A 20,908-nucleotide genomic window follows, 5' to 3' on the forward strand; every position below is an offset into this window, starting at 1 on the left:
TATCTGGCCTTTTATAGGAAAAGTTTACTAAGTCCTGGACTCTGTCATAGTGGAGCTAGGAACAGAGGTGCTTAGTTTCTCTGGTGTCATGCCCCATCCCCTAGTTCTCCTGGTACTCAGTGTCTTTAGTGGCAAAGTTCTCATGAATTTCTGTTTCATTTGCAGGTATATGAGTGACCTAAAGCTGCAAATTAAAAGAGAGAGAGAGCAGTGCCAACTGCAAGCAGGGCAAGGATGCCAATTCCTCCGCCCCCTCCGCCCCCTCCTGGTCCTCCTCCGCCTCCCACTTTTAATCAGGTAGGTAATCATTCCATTCGACTCTCTCAAAACCTTAGCAGATAGTTGCATTTCCATGGTATAAGACTCAAAGACTTGTGATGCGGGAAGATGGAGAATAAACAAGTCAAGTCTGCCCTTATCAACGAGTCTGATTCCCGAGAGGTCCTCCTAGGACAATAACGACTTGTGTTCTTGTTCTGGTTCAGTCTGGAGATTTGGACAGGTGGCATCAGAGAGCAACTGGTGTTCCCCCTTCCCCAAAAAACTGTTCTGAAAAAGGTCAGTGCATGATTCTCTGGCATCTTTGAGAACAGGGATAGCAGTTGCTGGTGCTTGTTTCTTGGTACCATTTCATCTCTTCTTCCTCTCCAAATGAGTTCATTTTAAAGCCAAGTCCATGAAGTCTAACACCCCATCGAGAAAGAAGGGAGTTTGTGGAATGTATTAGTAAGAAGACTTAAAAGGTTTGATAATGAGATTTTAAAAAACAGTGTGGCTCTGAACCCAGGAGGCAGCCACTTTTACTATATTTGGGTGGTGTCACACGAGAAAGAAGCAACCTGGGTGCTTTATTTTTGTAAAATTTAGAAGCAAAAGTAAGTCTAGAGAATGACTCTCGCAGAGGTGTGTGTGTATGTGCCGCTGCGTTAGGTGTTTAGCAGATGAGAAATTGTGCTTACGGAGGACAAGTGACTTGCCTAGCTAATTTATTTCTGACCTAGGACAAGAGTTCGGGTCTGCCAACTTGTTTTTTTCCCCATAACTTCTGCTTTTCAGCCATTTTGTTTGAGAATATGCGTGAACCCCCTTTTTGGGTGAAATTTTATGTGGAAGCCCAGTGAGTAAAGATAAAAGCAGAGCTGCTCTGCTTACAGTGAGATTCAAGGACCCAAAGCACTTCCTTCGATCTCTATAACCTCTTGGACTAATGTCCTGCATCATGCTATTTTAGTCATTCACTCAATAGCCTTTCGTTGGGGGCTTACTAGGTGTCAGGGACTTGGCTAGGCGTGTGTGTGTGTGTGTGTGTGTGTGTGTACAAATAATTAAAAGAGAAGGAAAATATGCAAATGAACAAAAAGATGCAAATAAAAGTCATCTGTAATGCCATTGCCCAGAAATGAGGGAGTTTCTGCCTTCCGGGGCCCCCAGCATAATGGGCAAGACAGAAAAGTCAACAGGCAAATTCTGTGCTAGGCACAGATGAATAGTGCACAAAGCAGGACACCTCACCTGGTGGTTGGAGAGAGAGGAGGCTGTCAAACGAGGTCTCTGGGGGGAAGTGATGCTTGAACTGAGTCTTAAAGGATGAGAGTGAGGTTTAGCCAGAAAGAGAAGAGGGAGAGGACACTCGAAGTTGCAGAAGCAGAATGTGGAAGGGTGCCAATTTGTGAGAAAGCACACAGAAGTTTAGATTATTGCTTGAGAAGGGGGTATAGTGGGAGGTGAAGCTGGAGGTGTAGGCTGAGGGTTTGGATTTTTCTTGCAGCGATGATGGGGAAGTGTTGAAGTATTTACAGAAACAGGAGTAACCTGATTGAGTTTGTATTAGAAAGATCACTCTAAATAGTATGGACAGTGGATTGGGAGTTGAAACAAGGAAGTCAAGACTGGAGAGAGAAGCCAGGTGCAACTGAAAATTGAGGGCCTGGACTGAAGCAGTGAGGATGGAGAGTGGCGATGAGAGACACTTAGAAGGTAAAGCTGTAAAGAGTTTGATGATGGATGGAAGAAAGAGGAAGAGGAGAGAGATTTGAATGACTGGCTGTGGTCTGGGGGATTGACTGAATGAAGGTGCACCCAGGCATTCCCAAATGCAAAATGATGGTGCTGTTTGTGGAGGAGGTTATAGCCTCAATTTCAGTGTGCTTAGTAATTTTTTTTTACTCCTCACCCAAGCATATGTTTATTGATTTTTAGAGAGAAAGGGAGAGAGATAGAGAGAAACATCAGTGTGAGAGAGAAACATCGATCGGTTGCCTCCTGTAAATGCCCCAACTGGGGATTGAACCTGCAACCTAGGATTGTGCCCTGACTGGGAATAGAACCCGCAACCTTTTGGTGTATGGGATGACACTCCAACCAGTGAGCCACCAGGCCAGGGCAATACTTTTTTAATAATATTTTTTTCTCTTTTTATTGTATTTTTTTCATTACCATTTAGGCCTCTTATATCCCATTCTCCCCTCCTCAGTCACCACACTGTTGTCCATGTCCATGAGTTTTTTCCCTTTTTGCTCAATCCCTCCATCCCCTCCCTCCCCTCCCCCTTAGCCGTCATCCTGCTCTCTATCTGTAAGTCTGTCTCTGTGTTGCATGGTAGTTGCAGTTTGTTTTATTAGATTTTACATACGGGTGAAATCATATAGTATTTGTCTTTCTCCAACTGGCTTATTTCACTTAGCCTAACATTCTCCAGGTCCATCCGTACTGTCACAAAGGATAAAATTTTCTTCTTTTTTATAGCTGAGTAGTATTCTGTTGTGTAGATGTCCTATAGTTGTTTTATCCACTCATTTACTGATGGCCACTTGGGCTGCTTCCATATCTTAGCAATAACGTTGCAGTGAACATAGGGTGCTTATGTTCTTTCACGTTAGTGTTTTGGGTTCTTTTGGATATATTCCCAGAAGTGGGATTGCTGGATCAAAAGGCAGATCCACTTTTAATTTTCTGAGGTGTCTCCACACTGTTTTCCACAGTGTCTGCACCAGTCTGCATTTTCACCAACAGTGTAAAAGGGTTCCTCTTTCTCCACATCCTCCCCAGCACTTGTTGTTTGTTGATTTATTGATGAGAGACATTCTGACAGGGGTGAGATGGTATCTCATTGTGGTTTTAATTTGCATTTCTCTCAGGATTAGTGATGTTGAGCATCTTTTCATATGTCTATTGGCCAGCTGTATGTCCTCTTTGGAAAAGTGTCTACTGAGGTCCTTTGCCCATTTTATAATTGGGTTGTTTGGTTTTTTGGTGTTGAGTTTTGTAAGTTCTTTATAAATTTTGGATATTAACCCCTTATCAGATATATCAGTGAATATGTTCTCCCATTGTGGGTTTTTTATTTCGTTGATGATTTCCTTTGTTGTGCAAAAACTTTTTAGTTTGCCGTAGTCCCATTTGTTTATTTTTTCTTTTGTTTCCTTTGCCCGGGGAGATGTATCTGATAAAATACTGTTAGGAGCCGTGTCTGAGATTTTGCTGCCTGTGTTTTCTTCCATAATTTTTATGGTTTCAGGTCTTTAATCCATTTTGAATTTATTCTTGTGTGTGGTGTAAGAAGGTGGTCTAGTTTCATATTTCTGCACGTATCTGTCCAGCTTTCCCAACACCATTTATTGAATAAACTATGTGCTTGCTTCCTCCGCTGAATATTAATTGACTGTAAAGGTGTGGGTTTATTTCTGGGCTCTGTGTTCTGTTCCATTGATCTATGTGTCTAATAATTTTCTCATTATAAAAGTAATATGTTCAAGAAATTTATGAACTGTGGATAAACAAAAAAGAGCAATTACTCATACTCCAGTCATTTATAACAGTTTTGTGTACACCCTTGTACTACCTCCCTCCCTCTGTATCTTCTTAAAAAAAGAAGATGCTTTTTAAAAAAAGAGAGATTGTGTTTTATATACATACTCATTTCTAATCTGTTCTTCTTACTCATTAATACATCATGAATGGTCATGTTATTAAATAGTAATTAAAAATTTTTTTTTACTATACTAGAAATGTGGAAAAAAATTAGAGAATATCAGTAAACAGACAACGTTAAAGTATCTATAATTAACTTTTGTTAACATTTTGTATGTCTTATGTATTTATTGTAGGGAAACTAGGAAATATGGATAAGCATAAATAATTACTACAAGAAGTTAACTTTTGGTAGTATCAATGTGTATTCTTCCAGAAATTCGCTATGCGTGTGTTTTTTCTTCCAGATGTAATCTGGGTGTAGTTTACTGAGCTTTCGTTACACACAAGGCACTGTGCTTAGCTCTTGAAAAGTGTTACCTTGTATGTGCTGGCCGGGTAAGCCAGTTGGTCAGAGCGTCGTCCACATATGCCAGGGTTGTGGGTTTGATCCCTGGTCAGGGCACCTGCAAGAATCAATCAGTGATTGCATAAGTTAAGTGGAACAACACATCGATGTTTCTCTCTCTCTGTTTCTTTTCTCCCTTCCTCTCTCTACAGTCAATTTTTTAAAAAGTATTATCATTTAATTCTGTGAGGTAGGTTCTATTGTTGCTCCTATAGAAGACAAAACTGGAATCATACTACATGTATTATTTTAGAATTTTTTTTTTACTTGGTTGTGGCAAACATTTACTGCCATGAAAAGATATTTACTTACACTTTTTTTTTAGATTTTATTTATTTATTTTTAGAGAGAGGGGAAAGGAGAAAGAAAGAGGGGGAGTGAAACATTAATATGTGGTTGCCTCTCATGTGTCCCCTACTAGGGGACCAAGCCCGCAACCCAGGCATGTGTTCTGACTGGGAATTGAACCAGCCACCCTTTGGTTCGCAGGCTCGCGCTCAATCCACTGAGCCACTCCAGCCAGGGTGATATTTACATCTACTTTAAGAGTGTGGTTATCATTGTTCTTTTTGGTTGAACTTGTAGATAATTTTCAGTTTTATGCTATTAAAAATCATTTTTTGCCACATTATTAACATCTCTATGCACTTACTCAATTATTTTCTTAAAGTTAATTTCTACAAGTAGAATTCTTGTGCTTGACTTTTAAAGGCATTTAATATGTAGGTTACTTTCTAGAAAGATCATACCAATTTATCTTACTGCAGGTAGTGCCAAAGCGAACCTGTTTCCCTCAGTCCTTAAGACCGCCATAGGGCGGTTATTTGTTCTGTGCGTTTTTTGAACATCTGCAGTGTGCAGGCACTGTGCACCGTTGCCCACTGTGGTTCCTGCCTAGGAAGCTAGCAGTCTCTTGTCAAAAATTGAATAACCTTTACCAGTGTCATGGGTAGATAATGATACTGTGTTTTTCCCTACATTTCTTTTGCTATAGTTGATTTTTTTTTTTCATATTTGCTGGCTCTTTGATTTCTCTTACACAGTGTTCGTATTCTTTCATTATTATCCTGTTGATTTCTAAGTCGTCTTTATATGTTAATGCTCAGTAGCAGGGGTGTCAAACTCATTTTCACCGGGGGCCACATCAGCTTCACGGTTGCCTTCACAGGGCCGAATGTAATTTTCGGACTGTATAAATGTAACTACTCCTTAACTGTTGAGTGATAGCTCGGCGCTGCCGCTGGGTAGAAACAAGGTGGCGGGCCTTGTGTCTGCCACCTGTGCTCTGTAGACTTAGGACACTACCTCTGTGCCTCTCATATGTTACATTTGTCACAGATGGTTTCTCCTCCCAGTATATCATCTGTTTACTTATATTTCTAATAAATAGTTTTTACTAAGCAAATCTATCTTTTCCTATATTTTAGTTGTCATGCTTAAAATGTACTTCCCTTAGCTATTTTTTCATATAGTTTTTTAATACTTAAATACAGCTAGAATTCATTTGAGAATAAGCTGAGGTAGGTATCTAACTTTATTATTTTTTCCAAAAATTACCAGTTGTTATTAACCTCTTGTATTTAATAATCTATCCTTTCTGATGAAATACACTTTTATTTCATGTACAGATCTGGGTCTGTCTGTTTCGTCCCACTTACCTAGCCGTCTCTCCCTGTGCTCCTGTTGTAGTTGGACATGGCAATGCCGGTGTTCCAAGATTTAAATGAGATAAGAACATGCTTAGCACAATGCCTAAGTTTAGCAGGGGCTCGATAGATGTTTGCCTTGATGGTGCTGATACACCTAACGCATCTGACACACAACAAGCCTAGCGCGTAAGTACTTGGTATTAGTGCAGGCCTCCTATCAGAGGCCTCTGAATAGGAAGGAGACCTTTACCCATCACAGAAGGCACAACAGGAGAAAAAGGACTAAGAACAATGGTAATACACACTACCATTATGTGCTGTGTGGCACATATATCTGTTTAGGTTAGACAGGCGTCTCATGGAACCCAGTTTGGCTCAAGGCGTTTCTGCTTAGCTTGTGATGAAGGGGACTATTTAGGGTGAACTTACATATCCCTCTTCCTCTAGGCAAATACCGAGCAGCCCAAGCTGAGCAGAGATGAACAGCGGGGGCGAGGTGCCCTCTTACAGGACATCTGCAAAGGGACCAAGCTGAAGAAGGTGACCAACGTTAATGATCGGAGCGCTCCCATCCTCGAGAGTGAGTCTGAGCTTCATTTCCTAGTGAACTGCCGGGATCCTAGGGCTGCTTTGGAGATGTGGCTGGGCTATTGTTTTTATTGTTGGGCTTCAGTAGGAGAGTTTTGTCCTGGGATGTTCTTTGGCTGTCTTCCCATCTCTTCATCTGAATACCTTAGAAACATCTGTTTGACCTTTGGGAAGTATTCTCAGGGTTAAGACTTCATCCCCTCCTGTCACCAGTGCTTGTTATGCTTGTTAGAGCACGTCCTTGGCTGTTCTCTTCGGAGACCACCACAGTCCTAAAAACCGCTCAGCTGAAGCCAGTGATGATTTCATAATTGCTACAAGTGTCCCTTCTCAAAGGCTTCTGTAAAGTCTGTTCATACCCAGGTCCCTGAGCCATTAGCCCCCTTACTACCCCAGGCTATGAGAGCCGAGCCCAGAGAATTCTGCTGAACAGGTCTTTATCCAGGTTGTCCCTCGGGCCCAAACAAGGGAAGATTGGCTCCTTGTTCCTTTTGTTCTTTTTCTTTCATCGTAGTGGAGAGTTTCATCTCTACATGAGGCTGTGGAGTAGAAGGGCTTCAGTTTTTCTTTTTTAAGTGGAAAGGCAAAAGCAAGATTGGTTTGTTTGCAAACTAGAACCCAAGTAGAGGAGGAGTTTCTCGTCAGGATTAACTTGGTCACAGCTTGGAGCATATGAAATGAAAGCTCTAATGGTATGCTTTCCAGAACCCAAAGGAAGCAGTGGTGGATACGGCTCTGGAGCAGGTGCCCTGCAGCCCAAGGGAGGTCTCTTCCAAGGAGGTGTGCCGAAGCTCCGACCTGTGGGAGCCAAGGACGTTTCAGGTACCTGGAAAAGACATGTTTTTTTTTTAAGATTTTATTTATTTTTAGAGAAAGGGGAAGGGAGGGAGAAAGAGAGGGATAGAAACATCGATGTATGAGAGATACATCAATCAGTTGCCTCCCGCATGCCTCCAACCAGGGACCTGGCCCGCAACCCAGGCATGTGCCCTGATAGGGAATCAAACTGATGACCCTTTGGTTCACAGGCCAGCCACCGAGCCACACCATCCAGGGCTGAAAAAGACTTTCTTAGAGTAATTTGCAGGTGCATTAATTTCTGACTGGTCCCACGCTGTCCATCTGGGGTTGAGGAGTGTGGTAGAGGTGGGAGGAAGGAATGGGAGCAGGGGTGGAGTTAGAGAGTAGAATAAAGCAAAGGCATTAAATAAAAATGTATTCAACACATACCAACAGTATTTGTTAATGGTCCCTGCGCCAGATTAAAGACCAGTACTATACAAATATTGTACTTTCCCTGCTGCTGTGCAGGGAAATGAGGCTGGATGAATTAAGAGATCTGACCAACATATCTCTAGCTTTGTTGACCCAGTGCTGTCTGGTGTGTTTGTAGAGAACCTAGCTTGTAAGCCAGCCCTGCAAGTCCCCAGTTCTCGAGCTGCTGCCCCCAGGCCTCCAGTGTCTACAGCCAGTGGGCGCCCTCAAGATGATACAGACAGCAGCCGAGCCTCACTCCCAGAACTGCCCCGGATGCAGAGACCTTCGTTACCGGACCTCTCTCGGCCTCATTCCACCAGCAGTACGGGCATGAAGCACAGCTCCTCTGCCCCTCCTCCGCCACCGCCAGGGCGGCGTGCCAACGCACCCCCTACGTCTCTGCCTATGCACAGCAGCAAAGCCCCAGCCTACAACAGAGAGAAACCCTTGCCACCCACACCTGGACAGAGGCTACACCCTGGTCGAGAGGGACCTCCTGCTCCACCCCCTGTCAAACCACCTCCTTCTCCTGTGACTATCAGAATGGGACCAAGTGGCCAGTCTCTGGCTCCTCCTCCTCCGCCTTACCGCCAGCCTCCAGGGGTTCCCAATGGACCCTCCAGTCCCACTAATGAGTCAGCTCCTGAGCTGCCACAGAGACACAATTCTTTGCATAGGAAGACACCAGGGCCTGTCAGAGGCCTAGCACCTCCTCCTCCCACTTCAGCCTCCCCTTCTTTACAGAGTAATAGGCCACCTCCCCCAGCCCGAGACCCTCCCAGTCGGGGAGCAGGTAAGTGCCTGCAGTACCTTTTCTTCCTATCATACTGAGAGTTGAGCTTATTTTTTCTCTTCACTCTTTTCCCAAAGTTCTCCTTTAGTGATTGAAGATAAGAATTCACTTACTCATTCAACAGGTTTATTGAAAGCATTTTTGTGTGTCAGACACTATTGTTAGGGAAACAGCAATAAATAGAAAATGTAAGGAATTCGTGTTCTCCTGTATAAATAGGCAAATAATTTAGTGTGTGTGTGTATATATATATATAGTCCAGAAGGTATCCTGGCATATAATCTGAAAACTAGAGACATTTATTGAAGAAGGTACAAGATACAAGAAACATTGTACATAGGGCAATGATGCCTCAGTCCCCTTCAAAGTAGGCACCTTGGGACCTCACACAGTGCTCCCAGTCGCCATCAGCTGCCCCGTTGTATTTTCTTGAGTCTCGCTGATGGTTTGAAATCTCTTCCCCTTCAAAGGTGATTTTAGTTTTGGGAAAAGCCTGAAGTCATAGGGTGCCAAAGCTGGGCTGTAGGGGGGCTGAGCCACCTGGGTGATTTGATGTTTTGCCAAAGATCTCTGCATGAGACATGATACATGAGCAGGTGTGTTGTCATGATGAAGCTGCCAATCACCATTTGCCCATAGCTGTGGCCTTCTGAATCATCCAAATAGTGTCCATGGAGGAATGTTCAAGCTTAATGCAAAGTTTGTTGCAGACTTGTTGCTCTACTCACTCAGTCATTTTGAATGCAATGGCCACACAGTACACATGCTCACTCAACAGTGTCTGCCACCCCCACTGATTAGTACAGTAAAGTTGGCATCGTTCACACGTGTACATTCCAGCCTACTCTCCTTGGCTGCCAGGTTACACTGATACTGTGCAAACCATTCTCATTATTTTAACAATGGTTGAACTTTTTCTGGACAGACCTCATATAAATATATATATATATACACACACACACATATATATGTATATACATACATACAGACGTATGTACCTATGTAATACATAGGTAGTAAAGAAGGGGGATAGGATATAGTGGGGTGGGGTGGGGTGAGGTGGGGTTAGGGTCAGGGAAGGCCTTACTGATAGAGTGACAATTTGGCAAAGACCTGAAGACAGTGAGGGAACAAGTTAAGCAGGCATTGAGAAGAGCAAATGCAAAGGCCCTGAGATGGGACTAGAATGAGTGAGGGGAGGAGTGGCAGAACACAGGGGTCGGAAAGCTAGATTTCCACGGGAGAACATTGTACGACTTGGTAAAGACCTTGGGTTTTACTTTGTTGAGATGGGGAGCCACTGAGGGATTGGAACAGAGACGTAGCATTGATTTACCTTTTAAAAAGAGCACCAGCTCCTACATTGAGAATGGATTGTTGCAGGAGGACAAAAGTGGCAAAAGGAGACCTCTTGTAAGGCCTTTGTAAGAAACTGGGCAGGTGGGTAGGACCATGGCAGGTTTGCAGGAAGATAGGAATTTGGTTTTGGACAACTGAAGTTTGAGGTGCTTATTAGACTTTCAAAAGGAAATAATTCATTGGTGATTGGCTATCAAACTCTGAAGTTCAGGGAAGAGCGGTTGGCCTAGAGGGAGAAATCTGAATGATATTGAAAACCACGTGCTGGGTAAGATCACCTAGGGAGAGTATAAAGAAAAGGTCTAAGGCCTGGGGTCCTAATTGGAAGTCAGATGAAGAATACCAAGCAGGGGAAGCTGAGAAAGAGCCTCTAGTGAGGAAGAAAGGAGGGAAGTGAAGACAGTGATGGAAAAATTCCAAGACTGAGCGAGCCAAAATTCCTGGATATAAGAAGGCCCCAAAAAGCTGTCATGGCCTCCCTCACTCTCGACTGTCAGTCATGCTATTTTGTAAAAAGAGTACACAGCCTCATCCACCTCTTCTAGGGTGTGTCCAGTGCTACTGCTAAGTCAATTAAGTTGGAGCCTGAGAATGACATTGGTCTCAGCAACATGGGAGTCATTTCTGGGGACCCCAAACAGCATGGGACCTTTTGGGGTATTAGTGGAATGGTGGAGGGAAGGTGAAAATGAAAGTCTAATTGGGGTGGGTTTGCAAATGCAGGAATAGGAGGGGGATTGGAGATAACAATGTAGAAATCCCTTAAGGAGTTTTCTGTAAAGGGGACTAGGGGGTGCAGATAAATGGAATGGTTGCTGGAGGGGATTGAGAGTTAGACTTTTTTCCTCCCAAGATGGGAAATATTTAAGTATCTGTCTGTCTGTATACTGATGGAGTGATCCAGCAGAGAGGGGGGAAATTGCCTGTGTAATGCCCTTGAGGAGGCAAGAAGGAGTGGAATCTGCTCCATAGGTGAGGGGTTGACCTTAGAGAACACAGGTAATTTGCCCTGGCCGGGTAGCTCACTCAGTTGGTTAGAGCGCTGCCTTGATACGCCAAGGTTGTGGGTCAGCAAATCAATGTTTCTCTCACTCCCTCCTTTTCTCTCTCTCTCTTAAAAAAAAAAAACAACCCCCCCCCCCCCCACAGATCTTACATAGTAACAGGAGGGAAGGCATAGCACGAAGGCATAGAAGCAAGTGGGTCAAGGGTGCATAGTGGTAGGAGCATGTGAAAAGTTTCTTCTTGTTTGCTTCTATTTTCTTGGCGAAATAGAAAGCAAGGTGAGGAAGATTTGAGGAGAGAGAGAAAAGGGCATGAAATGGTCATCTGGGAGCTTGGGAGAGTGCATGGAGTAGGGAAGTGTGCTTAGGACAACCAGGAACATGAAAGGCCCACTCAACACTAGGGTTCACCCATTTCGAGTGAGGCTAATCAGCTCCATATGTGTTCAGCTATGCATTTGCATGTACTGAGTCAGAACAGAGTTGTATTTAACTAGGGATTAGCGTTTTTAGGCACAAGCAAGTGAGGTAAGAGAGTTAAGTGTGTAAGGGAGTGATTATAACAATTGACCGTGGTCCTAGACTGGGTAAGAAGGAGATTAAGGAACCCTAGAAGAAGTAGATGAGATTGTGTAATTTTTTTTCAAACATTTTGTTTGTTTATTTTTAGAGAAGGGAGGGAGACACACATCTATGTATGATAGGCTGCCTCTTGTACACCCCAACTCGTGACCTGGCCCACAACCCAGGAATGTGCCCTGACTGGGAATCGAACTGGTGACCTTTCAGTTCATAGGCCAGCACTCAATCCACTGAGCCACACAAGCCAGGGCAAGACTGTGTATTCTTATTACAAAATAGCCTGACTGAAAGCCCCATGACAGTTCTCTGGGGGCTTTCTTAGACCCAAAAGTTTTGACTCCCTTATCTTGTATCACTGGACTTTGAGCCAGATCTTCCGCAAAAGGCTTTTGAGCTTTTATTTTAAACAGTCAGTCTCTGTAGATGTAGATCATTGATTGAGAAGTTATGTCATCAAGACGCATGAATTAGAAGCCTATTAACTAGTGCTGCTGCTTGGCTAGGTACATAGAGATTGGCACTCTAGGAGCTGGCAGTTCAACACATAAGGTTATCATCCAGTAACCTTGTACTTTCCTGGTTCCATATCTCCCTGGCTTTAGCCATAGTCCTAAAGTGGCCTTTGATTCTACAAAGTTTAGATTAAAATTTTTTTTTTCCAGTTACAAATCTTTTTTAAAAGACCCTTTATCTGAACAGACTCCATATCTTTCTAACTCCATCCAGGAATAGAAGTGGAGAAAAATGTAATTTCTGTGGATTGAACTGAGTAGTTTTAAATGTCTACAGACTTCTTGCTTCCCACTTCTCAGTTCTTTTTTTATTTTTTCAGATTTTATTTATTTATTTTTAGAGAGAGGGGAAGACGGGGAGAAAGAGGAGACAAACATCAATGCGTAGCTGCCTCTGTACCACGTGTGCGCCCCCTACTGGGAACGTGGCCCGCAACCCAGGCATATTCCCTGATTGGGAATTGAACCGGTGACCCCTTGGTTCTCAGGCTGGCGCTCAATCCACTGAGTCACCCCAGCCAGGGCTCTTTATGGTTTCTTTAAAAATATGTGAAGTAATCAACATTGTTTTTCTGTCACCAACTCTGAGGTCTGGCAGAGGCCTCAGCCTGTTTTCCATATCAGTAACCACAACAGCAGTTCTCAAGAGTGATACACTAAAAAAAAAAAAAAAGGCCTAGGGCACATGCCTGGGTTGCTGGCCAGGTCCCCAGTAGGGGGCGCACGAGAGGCAACCACACATTGATGTTTCTCTTCCTCTCTTTCTCCCTTCCCCTCTCTAAAAAATAAAATAAATAAAATCTTTTTCAAAAATTTAGATATTTTAGTCAGAGATCTTTGGCACATTGGCTCTATTTGTTGCGTGACATTGGGCTGGTCACTCTCATTCTCTTTGATTCCTCATCTGTTAAATGGTGTTCACAGTGCTTTCAGAGGTGGCGATAAATAAAAAGGTACCATATTTTGCCGTGTATAATGTGCTGTCATGCATAATGTGCACCCATGTTGTGTGCACATTATACACAAGATTATTATACCCATGGTATGTATCGTTACACCCATATATAATGCGCATCCTTATGTTTCTCTCAAAAATTTGGGTAAAAAAGTACCCCTTACACAGAGCAAAATACAGGTATGTATGAAAGTGCTTTAGAAACTGTTGTATGCTGATGAATGTTAGAGGTTTGATGCAAAGGACGTCCAGGTAGATCATGGATTTATCTCTGTTATTAACTTATAGTACAGTATTATGTGATGATGTATTATTGTTTCTATATGAATTATGTACATTTGAAGGAATATGGAGTCTTTTGCCTTCTCGGGATGCTCAGGGATCAAGAAAAAAAAAACCCTCAAATAATTGGTCCATAGAATTTGTGTCCTGAATTTTTTCCTTTGCAAAGTAAAACACTATTTTTCAGGGAATTTTTTTTTCTTCTTAAAAGAATTGATCCCATCGTGCTTTCCTCAAAGTTAGGTTTATCTTGGGTTATAAAAAGGCATTCTCCTGCTCCAGGCTTTCTTCTACATGTTTCTTAGGGCCCTTGGGTTCCGGCTCTGTCACTTGAAAGACTCTTAAAACTGGACGTTACAAAGAACTCAGAAACTTACTGCAGACGGCAGACCCTGGCGGGGTGGCCATCCCTGAGGCGGGAGCTGAAGGGAGCCAAGTGCTCTTGGTCCTGCTCGCCAGGTCGGCTCTAATCACTGCCGTCTGCTCCGTGTCTGGCTGGTGTCCTTTTGAGCCTAGCTCTTTCTGTCTACCTTACTCTCCCTGGCTCAGCCCTAGGAGTAGATACAAATTCTCAGGGCCCTAAGAAATCTGGGTTTTAGGGAAATAGTTTGAGGATGACCTGAAAGAGCTTTGGTTTGGGCAGGTTTGGAGTAAAAAACAAGGTTCAGAGATCTGGGAGGTGGTAACATTTCCCTTTAATTATTGCCTCAAAGGGCCCCTGTCCATACTTAGACCTTGGAAAGAGCGAGGGAGAGTTGACATTCTGAGTGTGTCTTACGGGAAGTGAAGCTAACACTCACTGGGCCTACTCTGCTGCGCTCCTCGCCTCTGCACGTCATCTCGTTACTGTTTCATGCTTAACTGTGGTTACTCTACAGAAATTCTGGCAATAATTTAGGAGGAATAGTAAGATATGCTCATATTACTAAAACAGTGTTGTCTATTAAACCAAGTAATCTCTTCGTGTATTATTTAGATAACAATTATTTATTGGACAAGGCCTAGGTACCAAAGACACACTTCCATCCCCCTGGGTTATAAATTTTTTGAGAAGATACATACGTATGTGTAATACTTGCAGTAGTTATGAAAAGTAGTGTGGGGTCGTGGGAAGAGCAGACATGCTGGGTCTATTAGATCTGTGACCTTAGACAAATAACCTGAGTCCCAGTTTCCTTGTTTGTAAGATGGAAATGATACCATCATACTTTGTAGGGGTGGCTTCAAGAATTCCTTTTTTTTTTTTTTTTTTAAGACTTTATTTATTTTTAGAGAGGGGAAGGGTGGGAGGAAGAGAGGAAAACATTGATATGAAAGAGAGCGATGGGCTGCCTCTCACATGCCCCCAGCTGAGGACCTGACCTGCAACCCAGGCATGTGCCCTGACTGGGAATCAAACTTGCGACCTTTGAGTTTGCAGGCCAGCACTCAGTCCACTGAGCCACACTGAGCCACACCAGCCAGGGCAAGAATTCTTAAAGATTTAATGGCTATAACTCACCTGCGAAGGTAGTGGATACCAAATGAATAGTAGTTGCTATTGTTAGGTGCCTGGAAGGTAGTGGATACCAAATGAATAGTAGTTGCTATTGTTAGGTAATGCAAAGCATAGAAGTAATATAACTTAAACATATTAGAACTTACTCCAGTGGTGTTTCCATTTCTTCAAACATGCTTTTGATGTTTCTTTCTACTTAGTGGCAAATTTTGTCTTTTAAGGGTGAATTTGATTTTTGAAAGTGTCCAAAAGCAAGAATCAGACTTAGGTATGAATGATTTTGTTATTGGTGCAACCTCAGAGATGAGATATGACCATCGCATAATAATATTTATGGGTTTGTCTCATAAACCGGGTTTGAAGGCAATGCTAATAGAGGTGTTCCCAGTGTTGGGGGGCAATGAGATATATAACTTATGCAGATGTTCCTACTGTACGTATTTTTTAAAATCACTCACTTTAGTCTGTACTACTACATGCTAGAATAAGTGACATACCCTATAATGCCTTGGGACCAGAGAAGGAGGAGGGGGTTGGAATAGAATGGCTTGCTTTGGGAAAGCCTTGAGAAGAAAGAACTTGAGTTGAACCTTAAAGGATAGGTAGAGTTTGGTAGCAAGGGAAGAGAGATGGCATTGCCAAGTATTGTTGGGGAGTCACAAGAGCAAAACATACGGAATTTGGTTTATTCAGCAAAGATTGATTGAGTACCTACCATGTGCTGTATATGTTTGGCTGAGCTTGGGAACTTGAACTTGGATGCAGCTCTGACTTTAAGGAATATACAGTATACTGGGGAAGAGGCACATCTAATGAATAATTATGGTACAGTACCTGTAGAATAGAGTGGGAGAGAGCTACAAAGCAACAGTGAGAGTGCAGAAGAGGGGTCCCTAACCCAGCCTAGGAATTAAGAAAGGGAGAGAAGAAGGTGAGGTCAGGCTGACTGACCTGGTGGGCCGCTGTGTAAGAAAGGGGGTAAGTGGGTGACACCCAATCGGGTTGGAAGCTAAGGATTTGAAACTTGATAAAGTAAGAAATGCAAAGCCCTTAGAAAAAGTTTGAGCAAGTATTTTGGGGAGATTAGTGAGTTGGTGGTGTGCAGAATGGATTGGCAGGGCAAGAGATGAGAAGCAAGGAGAACATTTGGGAGGCTTTTTGCAGTAGAACAGACTAAATATGAGAAAGCCCTGAATTAGAATTGTGGAGGAAGACATGGAAGAGCAGGAAAAAATTCATTAAGAATAGGTAGAGTTCTCGACTCACTTGTCTTGGGAAATGAGAAAGGGCCACGCATTTATTCGGAACTTTGGTATCTGGAAGAATGGCGATGCTGTTGAAGACGCAGGGATGAGAGGAGAGTGAATATGATGTTTAAGCTGATGCTCAGAGTCTCACAGAGCTTCTACATCCAGACTTAACTGCTTTGGATTTTAATTGCAGCCCCTCCACCCCCACCACCCATGACCCGAAATGGTGCCAGGGATGCTCCCCCTCCCCCACCACCACCATACCGACATGGGTCAGAACCTCTGAGCCGAGGAAAGCCCCCACCTCCGCCCTCAAGGACGCCAGCTGGGCCACCACCTCCTCCTCCACCACCTTTGAGGAATGGCCACAGAGATTCTATTACGACTGTCCGATCTTTCTTGGGTAAGTAGCTAGCTGTTTTAGTGTCCTAGGTCCTGTGGAGACTTACTCATTCCAGTGGCTATGGTAGAACAGGAACGGTCACTTGATATCCATTGGTCACAGCAGTTTCTCTCCTGCCTTCACCTCTGACTTCTAGGCCCTACCCATTGATATCCCTTTCCTTATGCAGATTCTAGGCATGGTTGCTTTGGGATAGTTTGGAATGCAATCATTAGGCGTCATGCTAACTCTGAAGCCATCTCTTGCTCCCTAAGGATGGTTATCTGTAGCTACATTTTAAGTCAGAGACTTTATCCTCTTCGGGATTATTCAGACAGGAAGTACATGTTCTCCTAAGGAGGAGAGCTCCTTCCTAGCCCTTTAAAAACAAAACACGTTCTTTCCAACTTGGGCCTGGCATAATGGCTCCCACAAAGAAGGGTGGCGAGAAGGGTCATTCCGCCATCAGCACTCACAAGTGCATCCTTGGAGTGGGTTTCAAGAAGGTGCCCCTCGAGCACTCAAAAGAAATCTGGATATTTGCTATGAAGAAGATGGAAACTCTGGATGTACTTATTGGTGCAGACTCAACAAAGCTGTCTAGGCCAAAAGAATAGGGAATGTCCCTTGCTATAGTGAGGATGAAGAGTCACCAAACAAGCTCTATACATTGGCCACCTACATACCTGTCACCACTTTTAAAAAATCTACAAAAGTTAATGTGGATGAGAACTAACTGATGATTGTTGAATAAAGTTACAAAACTGCCTCACACACACACACACACACTCTCTCTCTCTCTCTCTCTCTCTCTCTCTCTCTCTCTCTCCCTCTCCCTCTCCCTCTCCCTCTCCCTCCCTCCCTCCCTCCCTCTCTCTCTCTCTCTCTCTCTCTCTCTCTCTCTCTCTCTCTCTCTCTCTCTCTCTCTGAACATGTCGATTATCTAGTAATCCAAAGCCACTAACTAGCTTTGTACTTTGAAGAAGTTGCTACACTTTGCTTGGTCTCACTTCCCTTATCTGAGAAACCAGGAGGTTGACTAGATCAGGAGTGTGTCAAATTAACTGTTTCAAGGTTATTGGTGAGTCTTAGGCCCCACCTAAGATATTTTTTTTGAAGCAAAATTTTATTTAGAAAGTCACAGAGGTAGAAAGGTGAGCCAGCTGGAGTGTGTGGGCTCAGGAAACTAGTTACAGATGCAAAAGAAGGGCCTTTGGAGGTTAGGAAAAAGAAAGGCAGAGAGAATGCACCCGCAGGAAGAAGATGGGGAAAGGCTCCCCACCCTGCTCCAAAACAGAGAGAGGGTGTGCCCTGGGGAAAGGAGGGAGAAAAAAGGTGGGGAAAGGCGCTGGCGTGCTTGAGAGGGAGAAAGAGGGTGCCCTAAGAAATTGTAATTTATGCCCTGGCTGGTGTAGCTCAGTGGATTGAGTGTCGGCCTGTGACCCAAAGGGTCACTGGTTCGGTTCCCAGTCAGGGCACGTGCCTGGGTTGCAGGCCAGGTCCCCAGTTGGGGGCACGCAAGAGGCAACCACACATTGATGTTTCTCTCCCTCTCTTCTCCCTCCTTTCCCCTCTATCTAAGAATAAGTAAATAAAATATTTAAAAAAAAAAAGAAATTGTAATTTATTAGGCCTGGGATGGAGTCCCAAGCAAAGGTTATCCAGAAGCTGTCACTAGACCCTCTTTTGAGGACTCCTGGAAAGATCAGTACAATCCCTTTCAGGCCGAACACTCTGGATTCTTTAGTGGTTGACTCTTCTCTGCCCTTGCTCTAGTGGATTCTGATTAGGTAGACAAGAGTTTTTGCTTTGAAGGTAAGTCCTTGCAGTGTCATCAAGCCACACGCAGCGAACTTTTGAGCCTTCTTGTAGAGGGGCCATAGGGAAAGTGGGAGCAGGGATCACGAGATGGCTGTCCCAGCTCTGCTGCAGAGCTGAGTGAGGGTCACCTGGGCCAGAAAGGAATTATCTGGTCAGTGCTCTCTGTAGTTGGTGACAAGTATTCCCATTTTAGGTTAATTTCTACCAATTTTGGGATTCAGTTTGGTTGGTTTCCCATGGTGATAGTCTCTACGATGACTGTTAAAGAACTATATTTCTTTCTCGTCCCATACAAACAGCTGAGCTCCTTTCCTGCGCCTGATTTTGGGTGGAAATGTTCTAAAAACCTCTGTGCATATGAGGCACATAGAGTGATGCTATCGCTGTCCTCAGGAACCTTGGTTTAGTGGGGAAGGCAGACCCTCACGTACATCAGAGCGCACGGACACTAGGAAGGGAAGGGTCAGAGGTGGCACAGACATGTGCAGGAGCATGAGGAAGGGTCAGCTGGTATGAATTAATATTCTTTTCTTTCCGTAGATGATTTTGAGTCAAAGTATTCTTTCCATCCAGTAGAAGACTTTCCTGCTCCGGAAGAATATAAACACTTTCAGAGAGTATATCCCAGCAAAACAAACCGAGGTGAGAAGAGCAGTCATGAAAGCTTTTCCGTAGTTGCATAGAAAATAGAATTGCTGTGTTTTTCTTCGGTTCAAATTTGCTTCTCCTCACCTGCACTTTCTTTAAAAAATCAAAAAACAGCCCTGGGTGGTGTGGCCCAGTGGATTGATTGCCAGCCTCCGAACCAAAGGGTCGCTGGTTCAATTCCCAGTCAGGGCACATGCCTGGGTTGCGGGCCAGGTGTCCCCAGTAGGGGACATGTGAGAGGCAACCACACAGTAATGTTTCTTTCCCTCCCTTCTCCTCCCTCTAAAAATAAATAAGATCTTTAAAAAAGAAAATCAAAAACAAAGCCAAAACCTAGTCCCGAGATTTCATAGGTTAGCTCGAAGAGCCTGTCTCATTTTAGGAATGTTTGGGTTATATGGGATCTGGTAGGTGACCTTGTATTTGTGGTTTTTATTATTTTTATCAGCTGCCCGTGGAGCCCCACCTCTGCCACCCATTCTCAGGTGAAGCCTGGCTTGGTCCTGTTCCTCAGGAAAAGGATGGACCCTCTCCTCTTCTCAGATGGTCCCTTTCATTCCCCGGAAACCTGCATGAGAACTCCTAATGTGTCTCCAGTGCAACCAACCTCTAGTCTCCCAGCTCACCTCCATCTATGCATTTTGTCTTCTGGACTTGGTGATCGGACACCCTGTACTGACAGTAGGGTCTCAAACCCTGCATCCATCCCTCCTCTAGCAACCCCTGCTGGCCAGATGAGGAAAAGCTTCCATGTCGCCTGCTTTCCTCGTGGGGAAAGGTGCCTTGTTGTGATGAACTAACTCACTGTTGGGGCAGGGTGGAGAACAGTGCTCCTGCCTCCTCCCGCCCACTTTGGGGGGAAGCTTGGCGGGTATATTTCACCATTTTGGAGGCTGACATGGCCGGGACTTGGTGGGGCGGGGGGGCATTTTTTAGTGAAACAAGAAAGGAGTTTGCAAAGAAGTGATCTGTTTTAAAGGTCAGGTTTGGAGAAAGGGCAAGAGAATGGGTCTGCTTTATTTTTAGGGGTATTTTGGTTTTGCTCTTACCTCACTCCATACCCTCACTCCAGGGATAAGTTGGATATAAACACTAAATACTAATCGATTAAACTAAACATTTAATAAGAAGAGAGGGTAAAATAAACTGGGGGCCCTCTAGTGCTAGTCAGTTCCTCTGCAGCAAAGGGACCAGGAGCCATGTGAGTCCCCTGGGGCTCCCCGCCGCATTTCCGCAGGGTACTGAGGCTGAGAGGTGTGTCTCCTCCCCCCCACCACTCAGACCCTGAGGAGAAAAGTCACTTTCGTTCATTCCAGATAGGAAGATAGGGCCAGGGTCTTGGCCTTAACCTTGACCTTGAGTCCATAAGAGTCTTTCCTGACTGGCCCCAAAAGACTCTGGCCCTTTCAGTCCTGTCCAGAAACTTCAGCCCCTGTTGGGTGCTCCATGATGACAAAGATGGGAAGGATGAAGCTTGTGGCGTTCACAGCCTCCTGGCTGAACAGGTTCTTCCTATTCTTTTCCAAGACTTGCCTTTCCCCCTGCCTTTCCAAGACTGCAGGGGTTAACGGCAGAGTAGAGAAGGGTGAGGATGTTTATGGGCACAAAGATTCCTCTGTGCCAAGAAGCACAAAGACTTCAGTGAGGCGTGTCTCAGCCCAGCTGGTCTTCGGCAGCCAGCAACAGGTGGTTTCTTCATCTTCCAGGCCCCAGTTAAAGGACAGAGAAAACGGAGGTTCCCAACCCAGATAGGAACTGAGCTTGGCTGGTAGGACAGGGGTTTCCCCTTCTCAGACAGCAGAGGAGGGTTCCTGGGCTGCACGCACAGGTGGTGTGGTTTGCCATAGCTCTGGCCACATGCAGAGGCTACTCAAAGCTTGGAGTAAGAGCAGGGAGGCCATGGCGATTCCTCGAAGTGGTTGGGAAAAGTTAGTTTAAAAATTTCACCAGATACATCACAGGCTTGAACTACCATAGGGACCTTGCCAGTTTATTGGACCACAGAGTAAG

At 44.2% G+C, this 20,908-nt stretch overlaps 1 protein-coding gene across 3 annotated transcripts in view; it reads left to right on the forward strand.

The window, feature by feature from the left end:
• WIPF2 (WAS/WASL interacting protein family member 2) overlaps positions 1 to 20,028 on the forward strand; it is a 42,031-nt gene extending 22,003 nt beyond the window's left edge. For all 3 annotated transcript variants that reach the window (XM_024572982.4, XM_045182299.3, XM_024572978.4), the window contains 7 exons: positions 166 to 297; positions 6,415 to 6,547; positions 7,261 to 7,377; positions 7,949 to 8,605; positions 16,241 to 16,450; positions 18,791 to 18,892; positions 19,347 to 20,028. In XM_024572982.4, the coding sequence (XP_024428750.1) occupies positions 235 to 297; positions 6,415 to 6,547; positions 7,261 to 7,377; positions 7,949 to 8,605; positions 16,241 to 16,450; positions 18,791 to 18,892; positions 19,347 to 19,387 (1,323 nt within the window). In that variant the 5' untranslated portion in view covers positions 166 to 234 and the 3' untranslated portion in view covers positions 19,388 to 20,028. The remainder of the gene's footprint in view (positions 1 to 165; positions 298 to 6,414; positions 6,548 to 7,260; positions 7,378 to 7,948; positions 8,606 to 16,240; positions 16,451 to 18,790; positions 18,893 to 19,346) is intronic.
• Positions 20,029 to 20,908: the final 880 nt, after the last annotated feature.

This window comes from Desmodus rotundus, chromosome 9, assembly GCF_022682495.2.
Source record: "Desmodus rotundus isolate HL8 chromosome 9, HLdesRot8A.1, whole genome shotgun sequence".
NCBI lineage: Eukaryota > Metazoa > Chordata > Mammalia > Chiroptera > Phyllostomidae > Desmodus > Desmodus rotundus.